At 43.2% G+C, this 20,189-nt stretch overlaps 1 protein-coding gene across 3 annotated transcripts in view; it reads right to left on the bottom strand.

The window, feature by feature from the left end:
• COL4A6 (collagen type IV alpha 6 chain) overlaps positions 1–20,189 on the bottom strand; it is a 182,160-nt gene that overhangs the window by 24,226 nt on the left and 137,745 nt on the right. For 2 of the 3 annotated variants that reach the window (XM_060270309.1, XM_060270311.1), the window contains 15 exons: positions 19,695–19,764; positions 18,476–18,586; positions 16,458–16,607; positions 15,547–15,651; positions 13,970–14,127; positions 13,673–13,852; positions 12,419–12,602; positions 10,910–10,963; positions 9,062–9,133; positions 8,614–8,721; positions 7,916–8,137; positions 7,151–7,312; positions 4,854–5,024; positions 3,228–3,371; positions 2,699–2,824 (listed from right to left, as the gene is read on the bottom strand). In XM_060270309.1, the coding sequence (XP_060126292.1) occupies positions 2,699–2,824; positions 3,228–3,371; positions 4,854–5,024; positions 7,151–7,312; positions 7,916–8,137; positions 8,614–8,721; positions 9,062–9,133; positions 10,910–10,963; positions 12,419–12,602; positions 13,673–13,852; positions 13,970–14,127; positions 15,547–15,651; positions 16,458–16,607; positions 18,476–18,586; positions 19,695–19,764 (2,017 nt within the window). The remainder of the gene's footprint in view (positions 1–2,698; positions 2,825–3,227; positions 3,372–4,853; positions 5,025–7,150; positions 7,313–7,915; positions 8,138–8,613; positions 8,722–9,061; positions 9,134–10,909; positions 10,964–12,418; positions 12,603–13,672; positions 13,853–13,969; positions 14,128–15,546; positions 15,652–16,457; positions 16,608–18,475; positions 18,587–19,694; positions 19,765–20,189) is intronic. The other variant, XM_060270310.1, reaches the window with a different exon arrangement.

Here is a 20,189-nt window from a genome sequence, read left to right as displayed (position 1 = left end):
ACAGGAAAGGAAAGCAAAGTTGTTATGATTTGTGGTGGCTGGTAGGGCAGAAGACAAGGAGTCCAACAGTAGATGGAGCTAGAGCCAATAAAGGCATCGCCAACTCAGTCTAGTTTCCCCAGTTTTGCCCTCTTCCTTCTTCCTGATGGACAACAAGGACAAAACTGAGGGCTGATCCAGACTTCCTTTTGTGCCATGTTTCTAGGCCCAGGTCCATGCTTTAAAGCAGGCACCCCCAAACTCTGCCCTCCTTATGTTTTGGGACTACAACCTCCATTATCCCTAGCTAACAGGACCAGTGGTCAAGGATGATGGGAATTGTAGTCCCAAAACATCTACAGGACCGAGTTTGGGGATGCATGCTTTAAAGCTCTGTGTCCAAGTGCCTTTCTTTCTTTCTTTTTGGCCCGGTGCTTTCCATGTGAAAAACTGGTTTTTAACACTGAATCTGAGCAAACAACAATCTGCGTAATAATCTGAATTGCCATTTGTTCCAAGTCAGCGTTAAAGAGTGGGTTTCCTCATATAGTGTACTATATCCCAGAAGCTTTTGATTTTTTTCACAGGTCCACCAGATATGTATAAGTGTCCCTTCTGCTTTTTTACATTTAAAAAAATGTTTAAATATAACTTTGTGAAAAATACAGAAGCTTTCCTATTAGGAATAACAGACACAGGTATAGCAAAAGAAGATCGAAAAATATTCCTTTATGCCACAGGCACAGCGATGATCTTAATTGCCAGAAATTGGAAAAAAGAACTTGTGCCAACAAAAAAGGAATGGCAGGATAAATTATTAGATTATACTGAACTGGCCAGATTAACAGAGATAATTAGGGGATAACCCAGACCAGATTTTCAAAAAGAATGGGGAAAATGCAGAGAATACTTTACCAAACAGTGCCCCAAAATATATACCTGGACTTGTTTCGATTAATTTATACAGGAGACTTTGCAGTTTTTAAAGTCTTAACTAGAAAAAAATGTAATAATCACATATAAAAGAAACAGTATACAAGAAGTAAATAAGGAGGCCATTTACAGGATAAACTAGGAAGTATTTTACTTTTATGTTATGTTTTCTTTATGTAAGGGGATAGGAGTTTAATTCTGATAATTAAATTGTCAATGGTGGTGGGTTTGTTTGTATGAGTTGTTGTGGACTATGTTGTAAATAAATTATTAATAAAAAAGTAAAATAGTAGTAGTAGTAGTAGTAATAATAATAATAATAATAAAGAGTGGGTTTCCTGTGGAAAGCAGTGGGACAAAATGGAGGGGGGAAAGGAAGCCCTGGTAGAGCATGAGACTCTTACGTTAGGCAAAAATATTCCTGCATTGCAGGGGGTTGGACTAGATGATGCTCATGGCCCCTTCCAACTCTACAATTCTAGGATCCTATGAACAAAGGGAAAGTACTTGGACACGGAGCTTCAAAGCACAGACAGGAGACTTTGCAGTTTTTAAAGTCTTAACTAGGAAAAAATGTAATAATCACATATAAAAGAAACAGTATACAAGAAGTAAATAAGGAGGCCATTTACAGGATAAACTAGGAAGTATTTTACTTTTATGTTATGTTTTCTTTATGTAAGGGGATAGGAGTTTAATTCTGATAATTAAATTGTCAATGGTGGTGGGATTGTTTGTATGAGTTGTTGTGGACTATGTTGTAAATAAATTATTAATAAAAAAGTAAAATAGTAGTAATAATAATAATAATAATAATAATAATAATAATAATAATAATAATAAAGAGTGGGTTTCCTGTGGAAAGCAGTGGGACAAAATGGAGGGGGGAAAGGAAGCCCTGGTAGAGCATGAGACTCTTACGTTAGGCAAAAATATTCCTGCATTGCAGGGGGTTGGACTAGATGATGCTCATGGCCCCTTCCAACTCTACAATTCTAGGATCCTATGAACAAAGGGAAAGTACTTGGACACGGAGCTTCAAAGCACAGACCTGTGTTTAGAAAACATGGGGCAAAAGGTGAAGTGTGGATGAGCCGTGTGACTAAAGAAGAGCAGGCAGGTGGGCAGTGCTGCCACCTCCTGGGTTGATTGAGAAGAATGGCTGGCTGAGGACTGGCTGATGTTGGTGAAGCAGTGCCCCATGTGCCCAATGGTGGTGGTGGTGATGATAATAATAATAATTTATTATTTGTAACACTCTGGGCAGCTTCCTACAGAATATAAAGGAACGCAAGGAAATATTAGATATTAAAATCTTCCCGTTAAAGGGCTGCCTTCAGATGTCTACAGAAATTTGTGTAAATGTTTTAATTTTTCATTCTTTATTGAAAAATAAAGGTACAAAATTACAAGTGCACGGAGTAAGATAAGACGCACACAAAAAGAAGAAGAAGAAACAAGGAACGGTACCCATGTAGAGAACAGAACAACATACAAAAAGATATTGTGTACATTACCAAAAAAGAGGGGGGGTTGTTGTTGTAGTTAACCAGATATTAACTTACTATGGTACTTATACAATTGAATTCCAAATATCATTAAATTTGTCCACTGGGAGCGGGTCCACTAAGCAGAGGGCCCTCTCGGTAGTGGCACCCGCCCTGTGGAATGCCCTCCCACCGTATGATGTGGTGTGGTTTGGCGTTTCTCTAAAAGGGGAAGTGACGTCATTCAAGGTGGTTAAATAGGTGAACGATTGGTTACGGACAACAGTGGAAACACGTACCTCTAGGTCCTGTAAACCCTGCATTCCCAGAAAAACCAGGCTCTCCTTTGCTTCCTTTGAATGCAAGAGCCAGTTCTGGAGGTCTAAGGACAGGAGGTCCTGGAGGACCACGGTCACCTCTGTCTCCTGAAGAAGTGAAAAGAGAGACATGATGTGAAATGATAAAGACACCCCCCAGCCACACAAATTTACCCCAAGGTCCCTGGGTAGGTCGCAACAATTTAAAACGCAACACTGAAAACAATCAATTAATGTGAATGGGTCCTAAAGATATACATCTCAAGTATCAAAGAACAAGGTAAAGAGGTGGGTTTTACAGCAAATGAAATCTGTATAGTGAAGGTGCCAGAGGTGGAACTGAGAATGTCTTTAGGGAAAGAGGCCATATTTTGGATATTTGGGGCCTAAGCCATTGAAGGCTTTAATCACTAACACGAGCGCCTGGAATTGAGCCCCCCAAATAGCTGGTATGGGTCTGGCTTTGCCCATCCAGGTGAAGCTTGGCCCAATCCCAAATTGCCAGCCTTACCTTTTAGACCATCGAGTCCAGGAAACCCAATATTTCCGTCTCTTCCTGGTAATCCGGAAGCTCCTTTTGGCCCATTCACCCCTGGGATTCCAGGTAAGCCTGGCATTCCAGGGAAGCCGATGACACCTGCAAAGCCCTTTTCTCCTAGCATCAAACAGCAAATTTGAATTTGTTACACACAGAGAAACAGGAAAGTGGTCTGCTGCAATGGTTTCCAATTGCTGGTCTGCGGACCTGCGTAACTCACCCAGGAGGTCTGTGGCACCATTCACATAACAAAAACTACCCCAGAGGTATCAAAATTTCCATGGCTTTTGAAAAACAAGGGGTCCACTACTTAGCTATTTGGTAACCACTGGTCTACTATCAGTCTTTCACCTTTTCAGATCCAGGACTCAAGTCTAGCCCAAACATGCATGTGGGGACCTGCTCCCTTTTGTTTCACCATATATTTGTATGGCTGTGGTGGTGCTGTTGTGACTCATCTAGCCTCCAACCAGTAGGTCCTGGCTAAGGACAAGCACACTCATTTTATTCCAGTCCTTCCCAGTTGTCAGAGATGATAGGACTAAGCCCATTCCGTCCCATTTCCAGGGGGGTTTCCAATGGAAAACACTTTTACAACAAAATCTACTGGAAAGGTGATGTTTAAACACCCTGGACTCTGAGGATTCTGAATGGTTCATTTATTTGATCTGGGTCGTGGTCTGAACAGATTGGATCAGGAAAGTCCACTCTGGAATCGGAGTGAGGCAAAATCCACCTAATCCTGACACACACATCCTAGGCCAATTGAAGGGCTTTTGGAAATGGCCCTTCTGGGGGGAAACAGGAGACAAGGCCCTAGACCTTTCTGTCACATAATATTGTGGGCAGACTTGCACCTTACCTGAGCCGCCTGGCTGAACCTATCCTCCAAGGTTGAGAGGAGAATATATTGCCACAAGCCCTCACATATCAAAAGTCTTTTTTTCTTCCTTCCTTTCTTGCATGGCCCTTAATCAGTGCTTTTTTTCTGGGGGGGGGGAAATGCAGGGGTATACATACCCCTAAATATTTTGTGAATCTAAGCTTGGCCTCATTGAGGGGTAGTATTTCAATATGAGTAGGAAAATAAGAGTACAGTACACCTAAACATTTTTTTTGTGTGGAAAAAAGCACTGCCCTTAATAATAATTTTTAAAAACCCTACACTAAAGACCCAATTCCTACTCTGTGTGGAACGAATCTCCTGATAAGATGGTATCTGCATGAGGCCTTTGCCTGCGGAGCACAGTGATCAGTTGGGAATATATGGGGTGAGACAATCTTTCAATACGGCTTTCTGTGGCTGTTCCTATGTTATTGCTGAGGTACGGTATTATATGTTGTTGCCTTTATACTGTTTTGTTGTTTTTGTAATTGCAACCCCCCCCCCATTTAACGCCACCACCTGAATCTTCTCCACCCACGTTCAACATTCTACCTGCAAAGGCAGCCTTCGACAACATAGTGTGTCCAAAATATTTGGAGGGTGCCAGTGCCAGATTGGCAACAATGTGATGCTCCATCTAAAAAAGTGCCATGAGACAAAATGATTGTCATTACAGTACATGGCTACGCAGATTGAATATTGACACTTCTTACCTTTTAATCCGGGAAAACCTGGACTTCCATCTGCACCTGGAGGGCCAAGTGGCCCAGGTAACCCTAGTTCGCCAGGACGTCCTGGGAGACCAACAAGACCAGGGAACCCCTTCATACCAGTGGGGCCTGGTGCCCCCGCATCACCACTTCTGCCTTTTTCTCCAGGAATTCCTGAATCAAGACAAGTAGGGACTCTTAATTTCACAGCCTCTCCCCTCTTTCAATCTGCCTCTGCTCTAAGCGTCGCATTGCATACGAGAGGATGAAACCTCAAAATCATGCAGCCTTTCTAATATGCACGAGTTTAGAAATGCAAAAATAAATAAATAATAAGCATTAGTTATCTAACAATTAAAAGGCCTAGGAAGGTTACTGTCTACACCACTACACAACTGCCAATAGCGAAACCCCTTATAGTTGGGTTAATTTAGGATTTATCAGCCAAGGTTCGGGAAGTGTCTCAGTCGTACTTGTAAATAACCAGGCCACAAGTTGGAACATCAGATTCCATTCGCTACCCCCACCTTTGTGCTGAACCAAAGAATGTGTGTTTCTAAGAAGAGGCCCAATGATGCAAGGTGCATTTTCCACCATTGCTTCCATCATTCTGCATTCCAGATGTTATTTCCTAAACCTGCTAAATCCGTGGTCATTTCCAGGGGAGGTCAACAGTAAGGGCATCAGCCAGGCTGAATTTAGTCAATTTAGCCTCTTAATTCTTTGCTCAGCTTGCTTCTGCCTGTAAATTTTGAATTTTTAAAAATACTTTGTGGTTTGGTCCACCATAGTGAAGAGTTGAAGCATGGGAAAAAGAATGCTCAAATACATTAAAAAAAAATCAGGTAGTTTCTGGGGAAAGCAGCATCTAAAGTTGGGGGTAAGGGGAACCAAGCTAACAAGCTTTGCAAGATTCTAATTGCAGCACTTAAAAGCCACATCCTGATTTTTTTCTCTCTCTTTAAAACAAACAGTGAAATATGTTTTATATTATATGGATGGAGGAGCAGAGGAAGAGGGACTGTAATGAAACTGAAGTCCATGTTGGGGATTCCCAGAACACAAAAGCTTTGTCCAGGTTGGGTTGGTTGCAACATCTGAGCATACGAAGTACTGTACAATGTTTCTGGTTATTACTGGTTTGTTTTTTTCTATGATTAAAATAAGGGGTGTCACCTACAGTCAATGCAAGTCTTGTAGCATTAAAAGCTAGATAGCTGTTAGTCCAGGAGCTTTTATGCTACAGTGCATTTTCTCTCACCTTGACAGCCTATGTGGAGAACCCCAGAAAGCAATACAGAGTGACGTCAGAAATGGAGGGGTTGGTGGTAAATGGAAGAGAAACATGGTGAGGAAAAACAGACAAAAACATATGAAGAGGAAGAAAGCACAAGGGCCATGAATGAAATGAATGACTCAGAAAATGATGGTGCTTACCTGTAACTATGGTTCACTGGGAGCGACCAATGCACAGGTGTAAGTACAGGTGAGCTGCTTTTATAGCTACAAAATGTTGAGGAGCCACCCTGCCCTACCACTTTGCCGATGAAGTATCGAGCCTCTGGGCCACAAACCCATGCAAACATTCTCCACACACATAGGCCCCAGCAGCAGCATGAACTTAGAACACTGTCATGGCTTCCCCCAAGTAATTCAGGGAACTATAGTATGTTAAGGATGCTGCAAGTTGTTTAGGAAAGCCCACTCAGAGAGTGAGACTTCTCAAGAGTTCCCTGGGAAGAGGTATTGATTGCTAAAAAAACACCCTGGGAACTGCAGCTCTATAAGTTAATGCCTGTGAAGGACTGGACCTCTTTAAATAAGGTGACTGAGGTTGACTGGTGCTGGAACAACATTCAGACTATGTTGTTATGTAGTCTCCAGCTGAACAATGTCTGGAGCTGTCCAGGGTGCCACTGCGCCTGAAACCATTAACTTACCTTGTCAGAACTTAGATCCTGTCCTATTTTTGCCTTGTCTTGCTCTGTTAGCGCAAACCTAAACATTTGCTTTGGATCAGAACATCCAGGCTGCTTAGAACAGGACCGACAACACCCAAGGCTCCCCAAGAATATGGGCATTGTGTCACAGGTTTATAGACCCATCACTATAATCCTACCAAGTTGTATGAAAGCAAAGAAAGGGGGCTATGTGTGAATCCAGTGTTAGTCCTGCTGAGACCCATTGGAATTGATAGGCATGATTAACTTAGGCTGACTCTGTGTAGAAGAGAGTTGGATGCAACCCAATTTTTTCCCATGAAGGTAGCACCCGTTATTCCCATTTGATACACAACCTACCTGGTGATCCTGGGAAGCCGACTGCTCCCATTGGACCTGGCTTTCCTTTAATGCCAAAAGGGCCTCCAGGTCCTGGAGGTCCTCGTGGTCCATCAATACCCAGAAGGCCTGGTTCCCCACGTCCGCCTTTCACACCTGACAGACCTGGCCTCCCATCTGCACCTGAAAAGAGAGAAGTGGTTGGCCCCTTGAAATGGGTGTTTCAGATCCATGTGATGAGATGCGAAAAGCATGTTGCAAAATTCAAGGAAATGCAGTATGACACCTACATTCAAAGGACAAGAAATATGTCAGATGGGCATAGCTTGGCTACATGGGGAGCCCTGGCAAGCCCAGTATGCCTATGGGTCAGAGGTTCCCTACCGCTGTACAGTGGACCCTCCGGATACGAACTTAATTCATTCTGGGGGTCCGTGCACAACCCAAAAAGTCCGCAATAAGATGTGTTGTTTCTGCGCATGCGCCGAAACCCGGAAGTATACACTTCTGGGTTTGCTATGTTCACAACCCGAAAGTGATGTTACCCGAAGGTAACGTAACCTGAGGTACCACTGTATTAGGAAAACCAGAAAATGCCAGACCCAAAATTTTCATCTTATTTTACTTGGGGTCCCAGGCAGATCTCCCATCCAAGCACTGAGCAGAACTAGACCTGCTTACCTTAGGCATCATGGCTGCATCATGGGCTTTCTCAGACCAGCAGCCAACTTCAGCAGCAGCAGCAGCAGCAGCAGCAGCAGCAGCAGCAGCAGCAGCAGAACTAACCTTTCTGACCTGGAAGGCCAGGTTCCCCGAGGATGCCTTTATCTCCTGCCAACCCTGGCAGACCAGGTTGCCCTGGAGCTCCGCTTTCAGCACCAAACACTTCACCAGGTGGGCCCCTTGGCCCTGGCAAACCAGGGGGGCCTGGATTTCCAGGCAATCCATCCGTCCCGTCAGGTCCTGGGAATCCTTGTGGCCCTAGCTCTCCACGAATGCCAGAGAAGCCTCAAATAAAAACAACAGCAAAGATGTAATATCTTTTATGTTACAGCCTGAATAAGAATTAAAATAAGAAAACAATAATTGAAGATTAAAATGAGAATAATGCAAAGTATCCCTGCAGTCAGTCAGTGGAAACTGCCCCAAAACAGGACTGACACATGATTGATAGACCCACGACTTCTGTTTTAGCCCTGTGCTATGAATCGGAAATTCCTGTGGTCAATCCTTGCCTCTACCATGAACTCACAAGATGGCTTTAAGCAATCTGGCTATAGCCTAACCTGCAAGAGTGAGAGGCAATTAAAACATGTTGTTTTACAAGGCTATTGTGAAAGTTGCAAAAGGAAAGGGGGAAAAGGAATGTGAGGTAGTTTGAACACTTAAAGTAGCCTTCCCTAAACCTGGTGCCCCACCTATTTTGGATTACCACTCCCATCAGGCCCACTTATTTCAAGTCAGATGCCAACCGTGGCTCTTACCTGGTGCTCCTGAAGGCCCTACTAACCCTGGTGATCCTTGCTGCCCTTTAAAGCCATTTAATCCTGGCTGCCCTGGAATGCCTGGCAGGCCTTTGCTGCCCTTGGAGCCTGAAGATGGGTGAGGAACAAAATCAGTTAGGCACAAAAAATAAAAAGTTCTCACAAAAATTGCCAGCATTCCTCCTAACAGACACATTTTGCATATGATTTTCCTTCATAGAAAGCTTTTCGCATGCTATTTTCCACTAATATATGCCTGTTCCTACACACTTAGTCCTAATATACACATTTTTTAAAAAGCATGACTCAGCTGGAGAATTGCATCACAACATTCAGAGAATTGTGCATTTTGAAAGATGGTTGCATTTCATTTTTCACATTGTTGAAGGAACCATGAACCGGAGAGGTTCACAGCAGGACAGGGCAAGGAGTGTATAATGTTTCATACCTGGAAATCCTGGGGATCCTGGAAGCCCAGGTGGACCAAATGCTCCAGGAATCACACAGGGCAAAGTTATACCTAAAGGGGGAAAAATGTGTGTCAAAAAGTTACTTGGTCAATAATGGTTGAACAGGTCCATGAATCCTCTTGATTAAAGAGTGCTCATGAGTAACATTTCCAAAACAACCAGAGAATAATGTTTTCTAACTTTATTTTAAATCCTGTTTTTGACTTTTGCTCATATTCAAGGCTTGCAGTAGAAGGGTGGGGAGGATTTGTGTTCAAAAGAGAACGGCCCAGTCCAGGGATGGCGGAATCAGTATACCCTCCATGTGATGCTGGACTCCAAGTCCCATAATCTCCGAGTCCAGCCACATTTGGAGGGCCACAGATCCGCCACTCCTGGCCCCATGTGATGGACCAAATGATCCCTTGCCCCCACATTCTCTTTACCACACTGTTTAATTGTCTGGTTAATTCCATGTGGAAACACCCTCTGTTTCACAGAAATACAAATGTTCCTGCAAAGTGTTTTAGGATTTTCAGTAAGTGGTACCTCTACTTACGAATGTTTCTACTTACGAATGTTTCTACTTACGAATGGAGCTCCGTCCGCCATCTTGGATGCGGTTTAGATAGGATTTTTTCTACTTATGAATTTTTTCTCTCAATGCATTCCTATGGGATTTGACTTACAACTTTTTTCTACTTACGAATGTGCGTTCGGAACGCATTAAATTTGTAAGTAGAGGTACCACTGTATCTGAGAAACAAATCTGCCTTGCACAACAGCTACGACAGGGCTTGTTTAAAATGTGCTCTCTGGATCTTCCCCACAAAATGCCTCAAGGCAGCCAATGGCTGGGATATAGGATGCTGTCTCTAGAGCAGCTAAGGAGGAGGAGAAGAAAACTGAGATAAAGGGCAAATTCAAGTACTGTAAACATTCTTGATCAGGAAAAACAACCACAAGGTCCCCCTCAATCTCCATTGAAATAATAATAATAATAATAATAATAATAATAATAATAATAATAATAATAAATGTGTGACTTAATGCCGAGGTACACAGGAACCCATGAAGCTGTTGTGACCATTTGTCTGTCTAGCTTGAACGCTGTTCATTCTACAATGTGATTGCAGACAGGGGGTAGTGCAGATTGAACCTGGGACCTTCGACATCTACATGCAGTGCTTTCTTTTCTTTTTTTAAGGTGCCAGTACTCACCATGAAGTTATTGCAGTAACTGCCACACTTTAAAAAGGGGGGGTGTCGTACCAGTACTATTTACCCCTGAGTACCCCCAGAAAAAAAGCACTGAAACTATGTACTCTATCATGGAGATATGGCTCTTCCCCCAAAGTACAGAAACATAAGGAGCTGTCTTATACAGTGTCTGACTATTGTTCCAATGCTGCTTAGTACGTTGTACACTGACTGTCAGCAGTTCTCCAAAATTTTAGACAGGGGGCATTCACAGCTCTCCCTACAGATGTCAACGTGCTCACAAAGCATGTGCTCTGCATCAAGCTGTAGTCCTTCCACAAATAGAGAGAGAAATATATATCAACTTGTTCCATTGCCATTGTGAGGAACACATGCAATAAGCAAAGACATGGAAACACTTAGACACAAGGAAGCAGAGGGTTAGCATGGGAACACGTGATTTGGGGGCAGGGGAAAAGCACATGAAAGCAAGCTCTCCATTGGTCGTACCCCCCTCAGCCTGCTGCAACCACCAAGTGTGTCCCTGCCCCCCTCCCAAAATATTGTGCAACATGCTTCTTTGTGTGCCTCAGTGGAAAGGAAGAAGATTCTCCCATCACAAGTCTCATGACTGGCCTCACTCTCACCTCCCTGAGCGTCTAAGACTTCATTACCAACCTCCTCACCGCAGCAGCAATCACCTATACCGGTTAAGCAAAGGAGGAGAGGTTAAAAACAAAGGCAGGAGGAAAATAAAAACATAAAGCCAAAAGAATAACCCGCAAGTTGAAGAGTGATTTCCTTTGAACCACAATTCTCCTATATTCACAAGTACTGAAAACAGGCCACAAAGGCAGTCGATCAAGTCGAGAGGAAATTCATAAAGCTTCAGACCCTTGTGATTATAGGAAGTAATATTTTTTGAGTGGTGTGTGTGGTTTGGGCAGAGAAATATACGAAAGCTTGTTTGCTTGACACATTTTTTTAAAAAAAAACGCTGCAAGATTAAATGTATTTCTCCATAAACAAAATGTTAAAATAGGCACAAGCTAGAAACTGAATTAAAAACAAAACAAAAGCAGCAGAAGAAAAGGAAGGAACACATTGCCATTGTTAAAACTGTTCTGAAAAGCTGGCATTGGAACCTAGGAATAGGGAGGATCTTTTCGTTTTACTTTCCAAAGTGATTCAAACAAGAACTTAGAAATTGCTCCTCATCAGCAGGAACATTTACAAACCTGTTTTGGCTCACTTAGGCTTGGAATCAGGGTTAAGCATCCTTTTGGAAAAGACCAAAGTCCTGGCACCCTACAAGGGCCCATCGGTACTAACCACTGACCCACAGCTGCCAAGGTAGGGCCATAGTGGCCTCTGGCACTTGCAATATTTCCATAGCTGCCAAGTTCTCCCTTTTTTTAAGGGAAATTCACTTATGCTGAATAGGCTTCCTCGTGAGAAAAGGGAAAACTTGGCAGCTATGCCTCTTTCTACAGGCCATGGTGAAGAGGAGTGTGACACTGTCCTCTGTGCTATGCTCCACACCACACTCTTTTGCCTTGCCACTGTTTGCAAAAGTTTGCACGCGCGCACACACACACACACACACTGCACAACTAACCTCTACTCATCTGATTTTTCTTTTGGTCATTTCTGTATAACATTCTTGTCCATTTAACAAATGCCATTTGCTCCCTATTTCTTTCTTATTTGGGCTTACAGCACATGTGGAGAACTTTAGGCCCTCCAGATGTTGCTGAACTACATCTCCCATCAGACTTAGCAATGATGACCAATGGTCAGGTATGATGGGAGTTGTAATCCGGCAACATCTGAAGGGTGAAAGGATCCCCACCTGCCTTACAGCTATCTTTCCCAGGTGTGCAAAGGAGATCCTTGCCAAAGTAGCATGTGTGAATATACTTTTTAAATATTTTTTTATATCCTATCATTCGCAATATTTAGAAGACATAACAATGAATCTTCTATCAACCCTATCCCAAGTATTTCATTTGCAATTGAGGTCACCATCCTCAAATAACTTCTAGCCTTCCATCATTTACAGCACAGGTGAGAAGTTAGAAATTTGGTCGGCATTCAGCAATACAAGTCACATGGCCTTGTTTACTGTTTCAAAGAGTAACCCCCAAATAACTTACCTGGAGCACCTGGGAGACCAGGTTGCCCTGGATATCCATCAATTCCTGGGTCACCTGGAGGGCCAGGAACTCCAGCTGGACCTGGGAAACCAACTCCAGGAAGACCACTCTCTCCACGCTGACCCTTCAAACCAGGTAACCCTGAAAAACCTTTGTCTCCTGGAAAGCCCAATCCACCATCACCCTAAACACAAATAACAAAAGTGATTTTTAAAAATCCCCAAGTGAGAGAAGATTGGATTTCTTGACTGGAAAAAATCCAAGTTTACTGCAGCTCATAATTTAAATACAAGACGAAAACTGCAACCCCTCAAATTATTATCTGGCTTGGTTTTTAATATGAACTAGACTAGAGTATAATTCATCTCCTTACTTCCACCCAGCCAATCCCCACACTCTCATCCTCCTTGTGGTCTTATGGATCTCTGATGTTTGCAGTAGCTCTTGGGAAAACTTTGCTTCCCAGGTCTACTTACACCTCACATGATGCTTTGCCAGAGAGAGGAGTGAGAAACCCCCACACCCCCATGTTCTTCTGTTGCCAGGAACAGCCAGGTAGGTTGGTGGGCAGGAAGGAAGGAAGAAGGAAGCATGCAAAGTCACTGTTAAAAGGGTGAAAAGTTCTTAAAGGTGGGCACTGTGGTAGGAATTGGTCTCTGTCACAACTTTAGTGGGGTGTATGATGGATTCCAGATTAATTCAAATTAACTCATATTAAGCAAAACCATTTTCCAGTTTTTTGGGCAAGTAGTTTGGTTTATTCCAAGCAATGTTATCCACATCTGAGAGAGCTCATGAAGATGATTGCATTATCCTGTAGGATACTTTAGAAGCAACGCTGGCTTTCTGAATATTACATTGAATTTTGTCCTTGGACTAAGAGAATGACTCAGACCAAGGAATTTTCCTTTTCTATAACTCTTTAAGGCCAACATATAGATGATCTGTGGTCAAAATTACAGCCCACAGCTGTTCAGCATTTGATCACCATATTGCCTATCCAGTTGCTTTGGTAGCTACCATTGCAAAAACCAGAAATATGGGCTTTTTAGAGACTTTCCTCCATGCAAGGCTCCCCCACCAAGCCACTATTTTCCCCAGGTCAGTTGATTCTGCCAACCTTGAAAAGCCTTCTTGTCAGGGACTTCACCCCTTCTGTATTCTGTATGGTGCATGGCATGTTGTTGACATCACAAACACAGCATGCTGAACAATAATGGGCTCTAATAGCCAGGCATATGGTAAAACACTTACTGGGGGGCCTGGTCGACCTGGCAAACCAGGTATGCCATCCCTACCAGGAACTCCTGATGCGCCTGAAGGCCCTCTGGGGCCTATATTCCCTGGATCTCCCTGGGTGCCTCTGCCTGAGGACAGATATGGTTCTCCTTTCTCTCCTTTGATGCCTGGAAGACCAGGCTGACCAAAGAAACCCTGGGATGCAAACAAATGAAAAAAGAGTTAGCAAGCAAAGATGCTTTTTCTTAGGAAACTGTAAGAAAGGACCGGGTGGGAAGCATGGACAATGTTCAGGGATGAACATTTACTTACCGGTTGACCAGGTAGCCCTGGTGCACCATCTCCTGGATCTCCCAAAGGTCCTTTTGGGCCTGGTTCACCAGGTCTTCCAGGCTGACCACGGGCACCTGGCTCCCCTTTCAAGCCTGCTCGTGTGATCCCTCCATCACAAGCACAATCTCCAGCTTCACCTGGGAAACAATGGTTCAGTTCTGTGACCATAGTTTAGAACTCAAACCATGACTAGAGCCTCTCAACATCCACCAAACAAGCCATGATTTATAGAGCTACTTCTTTGCTTTTGTATTCACATCTGTTCAACACACCAATTCCTAAATGAAAAGGCTTCTTGGATGGATACCATAACTTTATATCAATTCAGACATCACTTCAAACCATGATTAGCACAAACCTGGGTTTACAAACTGACTTCAAACCATATCTTCTGATTCTAGTTTGCTGGCTGATTAATAAACTGTGGTCAGCAGAGAAAAAACCAAATAATGGTTGTTTTGATAGCCATGGTTTGGCATGATGGTAGAATTAAGACAATATTTGCTCAATAGGGCTTATTTCCACTTCCCCATCATTTTCATTTCCTGATGCATATGAAGCCCCACCTTTTTCACCTTAATTGGCATTTAAGCTCTCTGACATAGACCCTGCTTTGCACTTTTAAGGATCCCTGTCTAATTCCTCCCATTGTGGGAGTTTTGCCTAGCAAAGCTGGGAAAAGCCGTTGACAGTGTTAAAAACTTCTCCACGTTAAGCGCCACTGCTCTTCTCTGGAGATGCATTTAAAGGGACAATATAATGCAATCATTTGGACTCTCCAAAGATCCAGAAGTTTGCAGTAGTTATAAACCACACACAAACATGTTGTTTCGAATTCACAGTGATATTCTGTCATACCACTGGTCCACCTAGCCTTCCCCAATCTAGTGCCCTCCAAAAGTTGTTGGATTTCAACTCCCATCAGCCCCAGCCAACATGATCAGTGGTCAGGGATGATGGGAGCTCTAGTCTAGCAAATATCTGGAGGGTCACAGCTTCCCCATATCTGGGCCTCTATCCAATGTAGTGATAAGTTAAAGCCATTTAGCAATATACTTGTCCCTCTGATTAAATGTTTTCCACTAGTGGAACATTGTTGTGCAAGAGAATTCCATGTTGTTAGTAACTCTGTTGTACCCATAGATTGCAGAAGCTGTTGTAAAAGCTTCTGCTAGCACAGCTGTTGCTCTTGAGTCTTCTGCTGTGCAACATTAAAACTCACCCACCTGCTAGTGCAAGACCCCTTGTACTAGCAGACAGAGAATGTATACATCCCATGGTCCACAATGACCAGCAGCAGCTCTTCAGGGTTTCAGACACAAGTGTTTCCAGGCCTTTCCTGGAGATGCCAAGGATTAAACCTGGGGCATTTGCATATAAAGCACACGTTCTACCAAAAAGCTATGCCTCTTCCTCCAAATTTCCTAAATGCATTGTTCCTCTTCATCCCACCCCACCTGCAGCCACCATGTTCTGTGAACAAAAGGACCATGCGATGTTCAATTCTTGGTGACACCTGGGTGGAAATGCACAAGGGCCATGGAAAACCTGCTCACCTTTGTAGCCTTTTACCCCGAACAGTCCTGGTGGCCCTCTCTGTCCTGGGGTTCCTGTCTCCCCGGGTTCTCCAGCAACGATCGCTCCCGGAGTAAATATGGGAACTGAAGATTTGGAATAAAACAATTCAGAACAAGCTTACTTGAAAGACTGCCTGTCCCTGCATAGACCTGTAAGATCACTTGGGATAATCTGTAGAAATTTAACTGATCAAACTGTACCCTTCGCCATATCACAGGGCAGTGACTCCCAAAAGAATATTTTTCAACACTGCCCCTTCCACCTCCCAAACTTGAAGCATCATCCACCAGTTGCTTCAGATGTACTGTAAATATTTATATTTTTGCCTGGGCTTTCCTTGACCCATAGGACTAGAAGCTGTGATTAGGAAATTACTGTTTCTTGAGACTGTTGTCTCAAGGATTTCTGGTATGTTTGTTTTTATACGGCTTTGGTTTTTAAAAACATATTAAGGAGTTTAGAAATACTTTTAAACAAACAAACATAAAACACTGTGAATTTGTGGGGTGGAGGAATGTTGAAAACCACGAGGCCATGAGCGACAGAATATGCAACATTTCACCAGCTCTGTGGGATTTTCACTTTTTCTTCACAGCATGGGGAAGAGTGGTAGGACATTTATGCTGAATATGATTTCATTTCATTTATATTTATCTGATACCTTTCCCCCAAGGAGCTCAATACAATGTACGTGGTTCTCCCCTTCACCCATTTTATGCTCACAGCAACACTGTGAGGTAGGTTAGGCTAAGAGACAGTGGCTGGCCCAAGGTTACCCAATGAGCTTCACAGCTGAGTGGGGACTAGGACCCTGGACTCCCAGGTCCTAGTCCAACTCTGTAGCCACTACACCATGCAGTGCAAAAACTGAGCGCCATAATGTACTTACGTGATGGTCCAGGTAACCCAGGAGCACCTGGCAAACCGGGAGCTCCATCTCTGCCTGGTGGACCAGGCAACCCAATTGTTTCTCTGCCTGGGTCTCCTGGGTCTCCTTTTGGTCCCAGATCACCTGGGATTCCCATACGACCTGGGGAACCTAAGGCAGACAAGATTTGTTTCCAGTCATTAACACTTTATAATATTATCTGCTTATTAATATCTATCTTTATTCTTTTAATTGCTGCAAAAAGAAGAAGAGCAAGACACTTCCCTCTATTGCACTGGGAGGGCATTCCTCCTGTAGGTCAGTATCTTGTAACTGATGAAATGTTAATGGGAGGAGTTAACAGTGGAATAATAATAATAATAATAATATATAAAAAAAATTTATTTATACCCCGCCCTCCCCAGTCAAAACCAGGCTCAGGGCGGCTCACACCAATGAAATTACAATAAAACATAAAAAGCAATTGATTAAAATACAGATTAAAATACAGTATTAAAATTTAAAATGCAGCCCGATTTTAAGTAGTCCATAAATCCAAGCCATGAGGGAGGAAAACACAGGGGTCAGACTAAGTCCAACCCAAAGGCCAGGCGGAACAGCTCTGTCTTGCAGGCCCTGCGGAAAGATGACAAATCCCGCAGGGCCCTGGTCTTCTGTGAAAGAGCATTCCACCAAGTTGGGGCCAATAGTGAAAAGGCCCTGGCTCTAGTAGAGGCCAATCTAGCCATCTTATGGCTCGGGATCTCCAGAATATTGTTGTTTGTGGACCTTAAGGTCCTCCACGGGGCATACCAGGAGAGGCGGTCCCATAGGTACAAGGGTCCCAAGCTGCATAGGGCTTTAAAGGTCAAAACCAGCACCTTAAACCTGATCCTGTACTCCACCGGGAGCCAGTGCAGCTGGTAAAGCACTGGATTAATGTGATCCCACGGCCGGGACCCCATAAGGAGCCTCGCTGCGGCATTCTGCACCCGCTGGAGTTTCTGGGTCAGCTTCGAGGGCAGCCCCGCGTAGAGCGAGTTACAATAAGAAGTGGAACATAAGAATAAAGAAGGGAGCTATCCCATCCTTTCTACAGAGTCCAGATCACTGCAATCATCTGGAGAAGTCCTATTGACTATCCCCCCTCCCCAGTTATCACAAATTTGTTTTGTTTCAATGTAAACGAAGTTTTTCAGCATGGGAGCAGGTGTGCCACGGAATACTTGGAATCATACAGGCAGCTTCAATTTTAAGATTTAGCCACTTGCCAAAAACATTTCCTGTTTCGTAAAGTGTTTTAGAGACTTCATTTGATTCAGTCTTGATCATTGGCTCCATATGATGTTTCATTGTACAACCCCAATAAATCTTTTGTTAAAAAATGAGTTGTAGTTTATAAATACTCATAAAAAAGATTGTTGCTGTTGTTTATTCCAGTGGTCAGTCACTTTATACAAAAAGAAAATGTGTCAAAGCTGCTTAACAGCAAAATGAAATGTGAACAGATAAAACCACCTGAAAGTCAAATTTAAAACAACGCATAATGAAAATCCCTTAAAACGTTTGTCTATTATTGTGAGCAGTTAAACTATACAGAACAAAGAAGTGAACATGAATTTGTCTAATCTTCTTTCAACGTCATCCAGGTTGGTGGCCATCGCTGCCTCCTGTGGGGGTGAGTTCCATAGTTTAACTATGTGCTGCATGAAGAAGTAATTTATTTTATCTATTCTGAATATTCCATTATTCAGCTTCATTGGATGTCCATGATTTCTTGTGTTGAGAGGGAGAAAATTTTCTTTCTCCACTTTCTCCACACTAAGTATAATTTTATAAACTTCTATCTATCACATCCCCTCTTTCTCGCCTTTTTTTCTAAACTAAAAAGTCCCAAACACTGCAAACTTTATTCATAGGGGAGCCACTCTGTTCCCTTGAGCTACCATGCAGATTGTTCAGTTAAAAGAAGAGGAAGCAAAGAGTCCAGATACCACTGGAATTCTGCATCTTAAGGCAAGGATCCTTAACTGGATTACCTGGAGTAGGTGCGGGAAACCCTGCTTGGCCAGGAAGGCCTGGTAAACCATTGAACCCTTCGTCACCTCTAGCGCCGGGGGTTCCGCGTGTCCCAGGCTCTCCAGGAGGACCTGGCATTAAACAAAAGGAACAGGAAAAGACTTCAGACCTATCTCGCGTGCATCTCACCAAAATCACAATGTCCACTCATCGTGGCCAAGGCCACAACACTAAGTGATGTGGTTGCCTTTTAAATCAACTTTATTCTCCTTTTCCTTTTAAAAAAAAACTGCATGCAAACAAACAACTCCCAATTTCCCATTCTCCCCCTCTGAGCAAGCGATATATAATTTTTTTGATGATCGAAGAGGGGTGGGGAATCTTCACTCATTTGAAGTTAGGATGGAACTAAAAACACCAGCACATCTGATCTTTAGGTCACATTTAGCCCTTGGAAACTCCATGGTGGTGCTCAATAATAAAAGTTTCGATTTCTGACAGCCACATTTCCCAAGTCTTCAACTCGAGGCTTTCATGTGATCCCTGTGCTGCTTCCCTTTTGATCCCACATTAGCTGTTGTTTATCTGTTTGCTTTGTAACACCCCCCCCATAAAAACTAATTTTTAAAAAAACAGTTCTGAAGACACACAAGTGGGTTTTATAATCTGCAAACTGTTTAACTGCTGTATAAAATGAACTGTAAAATGTGATCTAGCCTCATCAGAGGACCACTGATGAAAAGTTGTATGTCTGTGTCAGTGGCTGTGTACCCCAACTTTTCGGCTGCCCTGCTTTTTACTTTTTGAAATCTGGCAACCCTATGTTTAGTCAAAATTGTGCTATCCTTCGCCCTGCCTGGCAACTAGCTAGCCTGCTTTCCACAAGGAGGGAGAGACTAGAGCTGGCACACTGAACACCCCTTGCCTGGAAAGGGAAGTGGATAGTTTAAAAGCTTTTTCTGTGCCAGGTCCACTTGGGGCTATCCACCAGGAAAATAGCTATTAAGTACTTAGCCATGCTTCTTGGGCAAGGCCTGCTCAGCATGCCAGCTCTGGGACCGGTGGGGATGGTCCCATGAGATCTCATGGGACAATCTTCACGGGAAAACTTCCCACAAGTTCTCACAATAGCATCCCCACCTTGCCTGCACATAGTTGAACTCTAATGAAGTTAGATGGATGCAGGATGCATCATCGTATCTCAAAACCTCTGCAAGAGAATGAAGAAGAAAAACGCACCTGAGACCACGACACCTTCTCCATCAACAGTAACTGTAGGACCCGGTGGACCAACATCCCCAAAGTCGCCCTGAAAATGAATCGCAATATATATGTATACATGAAATGTGTGTGTGCGCACACATGTCATACATGCAACATGATTACAATTGCCAATAGCAGAATTTGAAATATTTTACAAATACAGTTCTTTGAAATGGCTTCTGTTTCTTGTTGCAATGGCTGTTCTGGCATTTGAGATTTGTTTTGTGAGCTGGATTGTAAATCAACAGCATGAAAGTTAGACCTGCCAACAAAAAGTTACAGCATGGAGTGCTCCTATTCAATGTTACAGCCAGTTGGCGGCACCCCTGTTCAGGATACTCCATTCCATTCCACTGTCCCCACTTTCTGGGGCCACTCAACCCTTATTTCACTGTGTTTGTATCCTGGGAGTTGGGTTGAAAACTTTTTTGTGGGGGTATTTCTCAAAACCTGGTCTCTCCTCCATGCCCC

Source organism: Zootoca vivipara, chromosome Z (assembly GCF_963506605.1).
Source record: "Zootoca vivipara chromosome Z, rZooViv1.1, whole genome shotgun sequence".
NCBI lineage: Eukaryota > Metazoa > Chordata > Lepidosauria > Squamata > Lacertidae > Zootoca > Zootoca vivipara.
The sequence above is the reverse complement of the archived record's forward strand: the minus strand, read 5'-3'. Positions and strand labels throughout refer to the sequence as shown.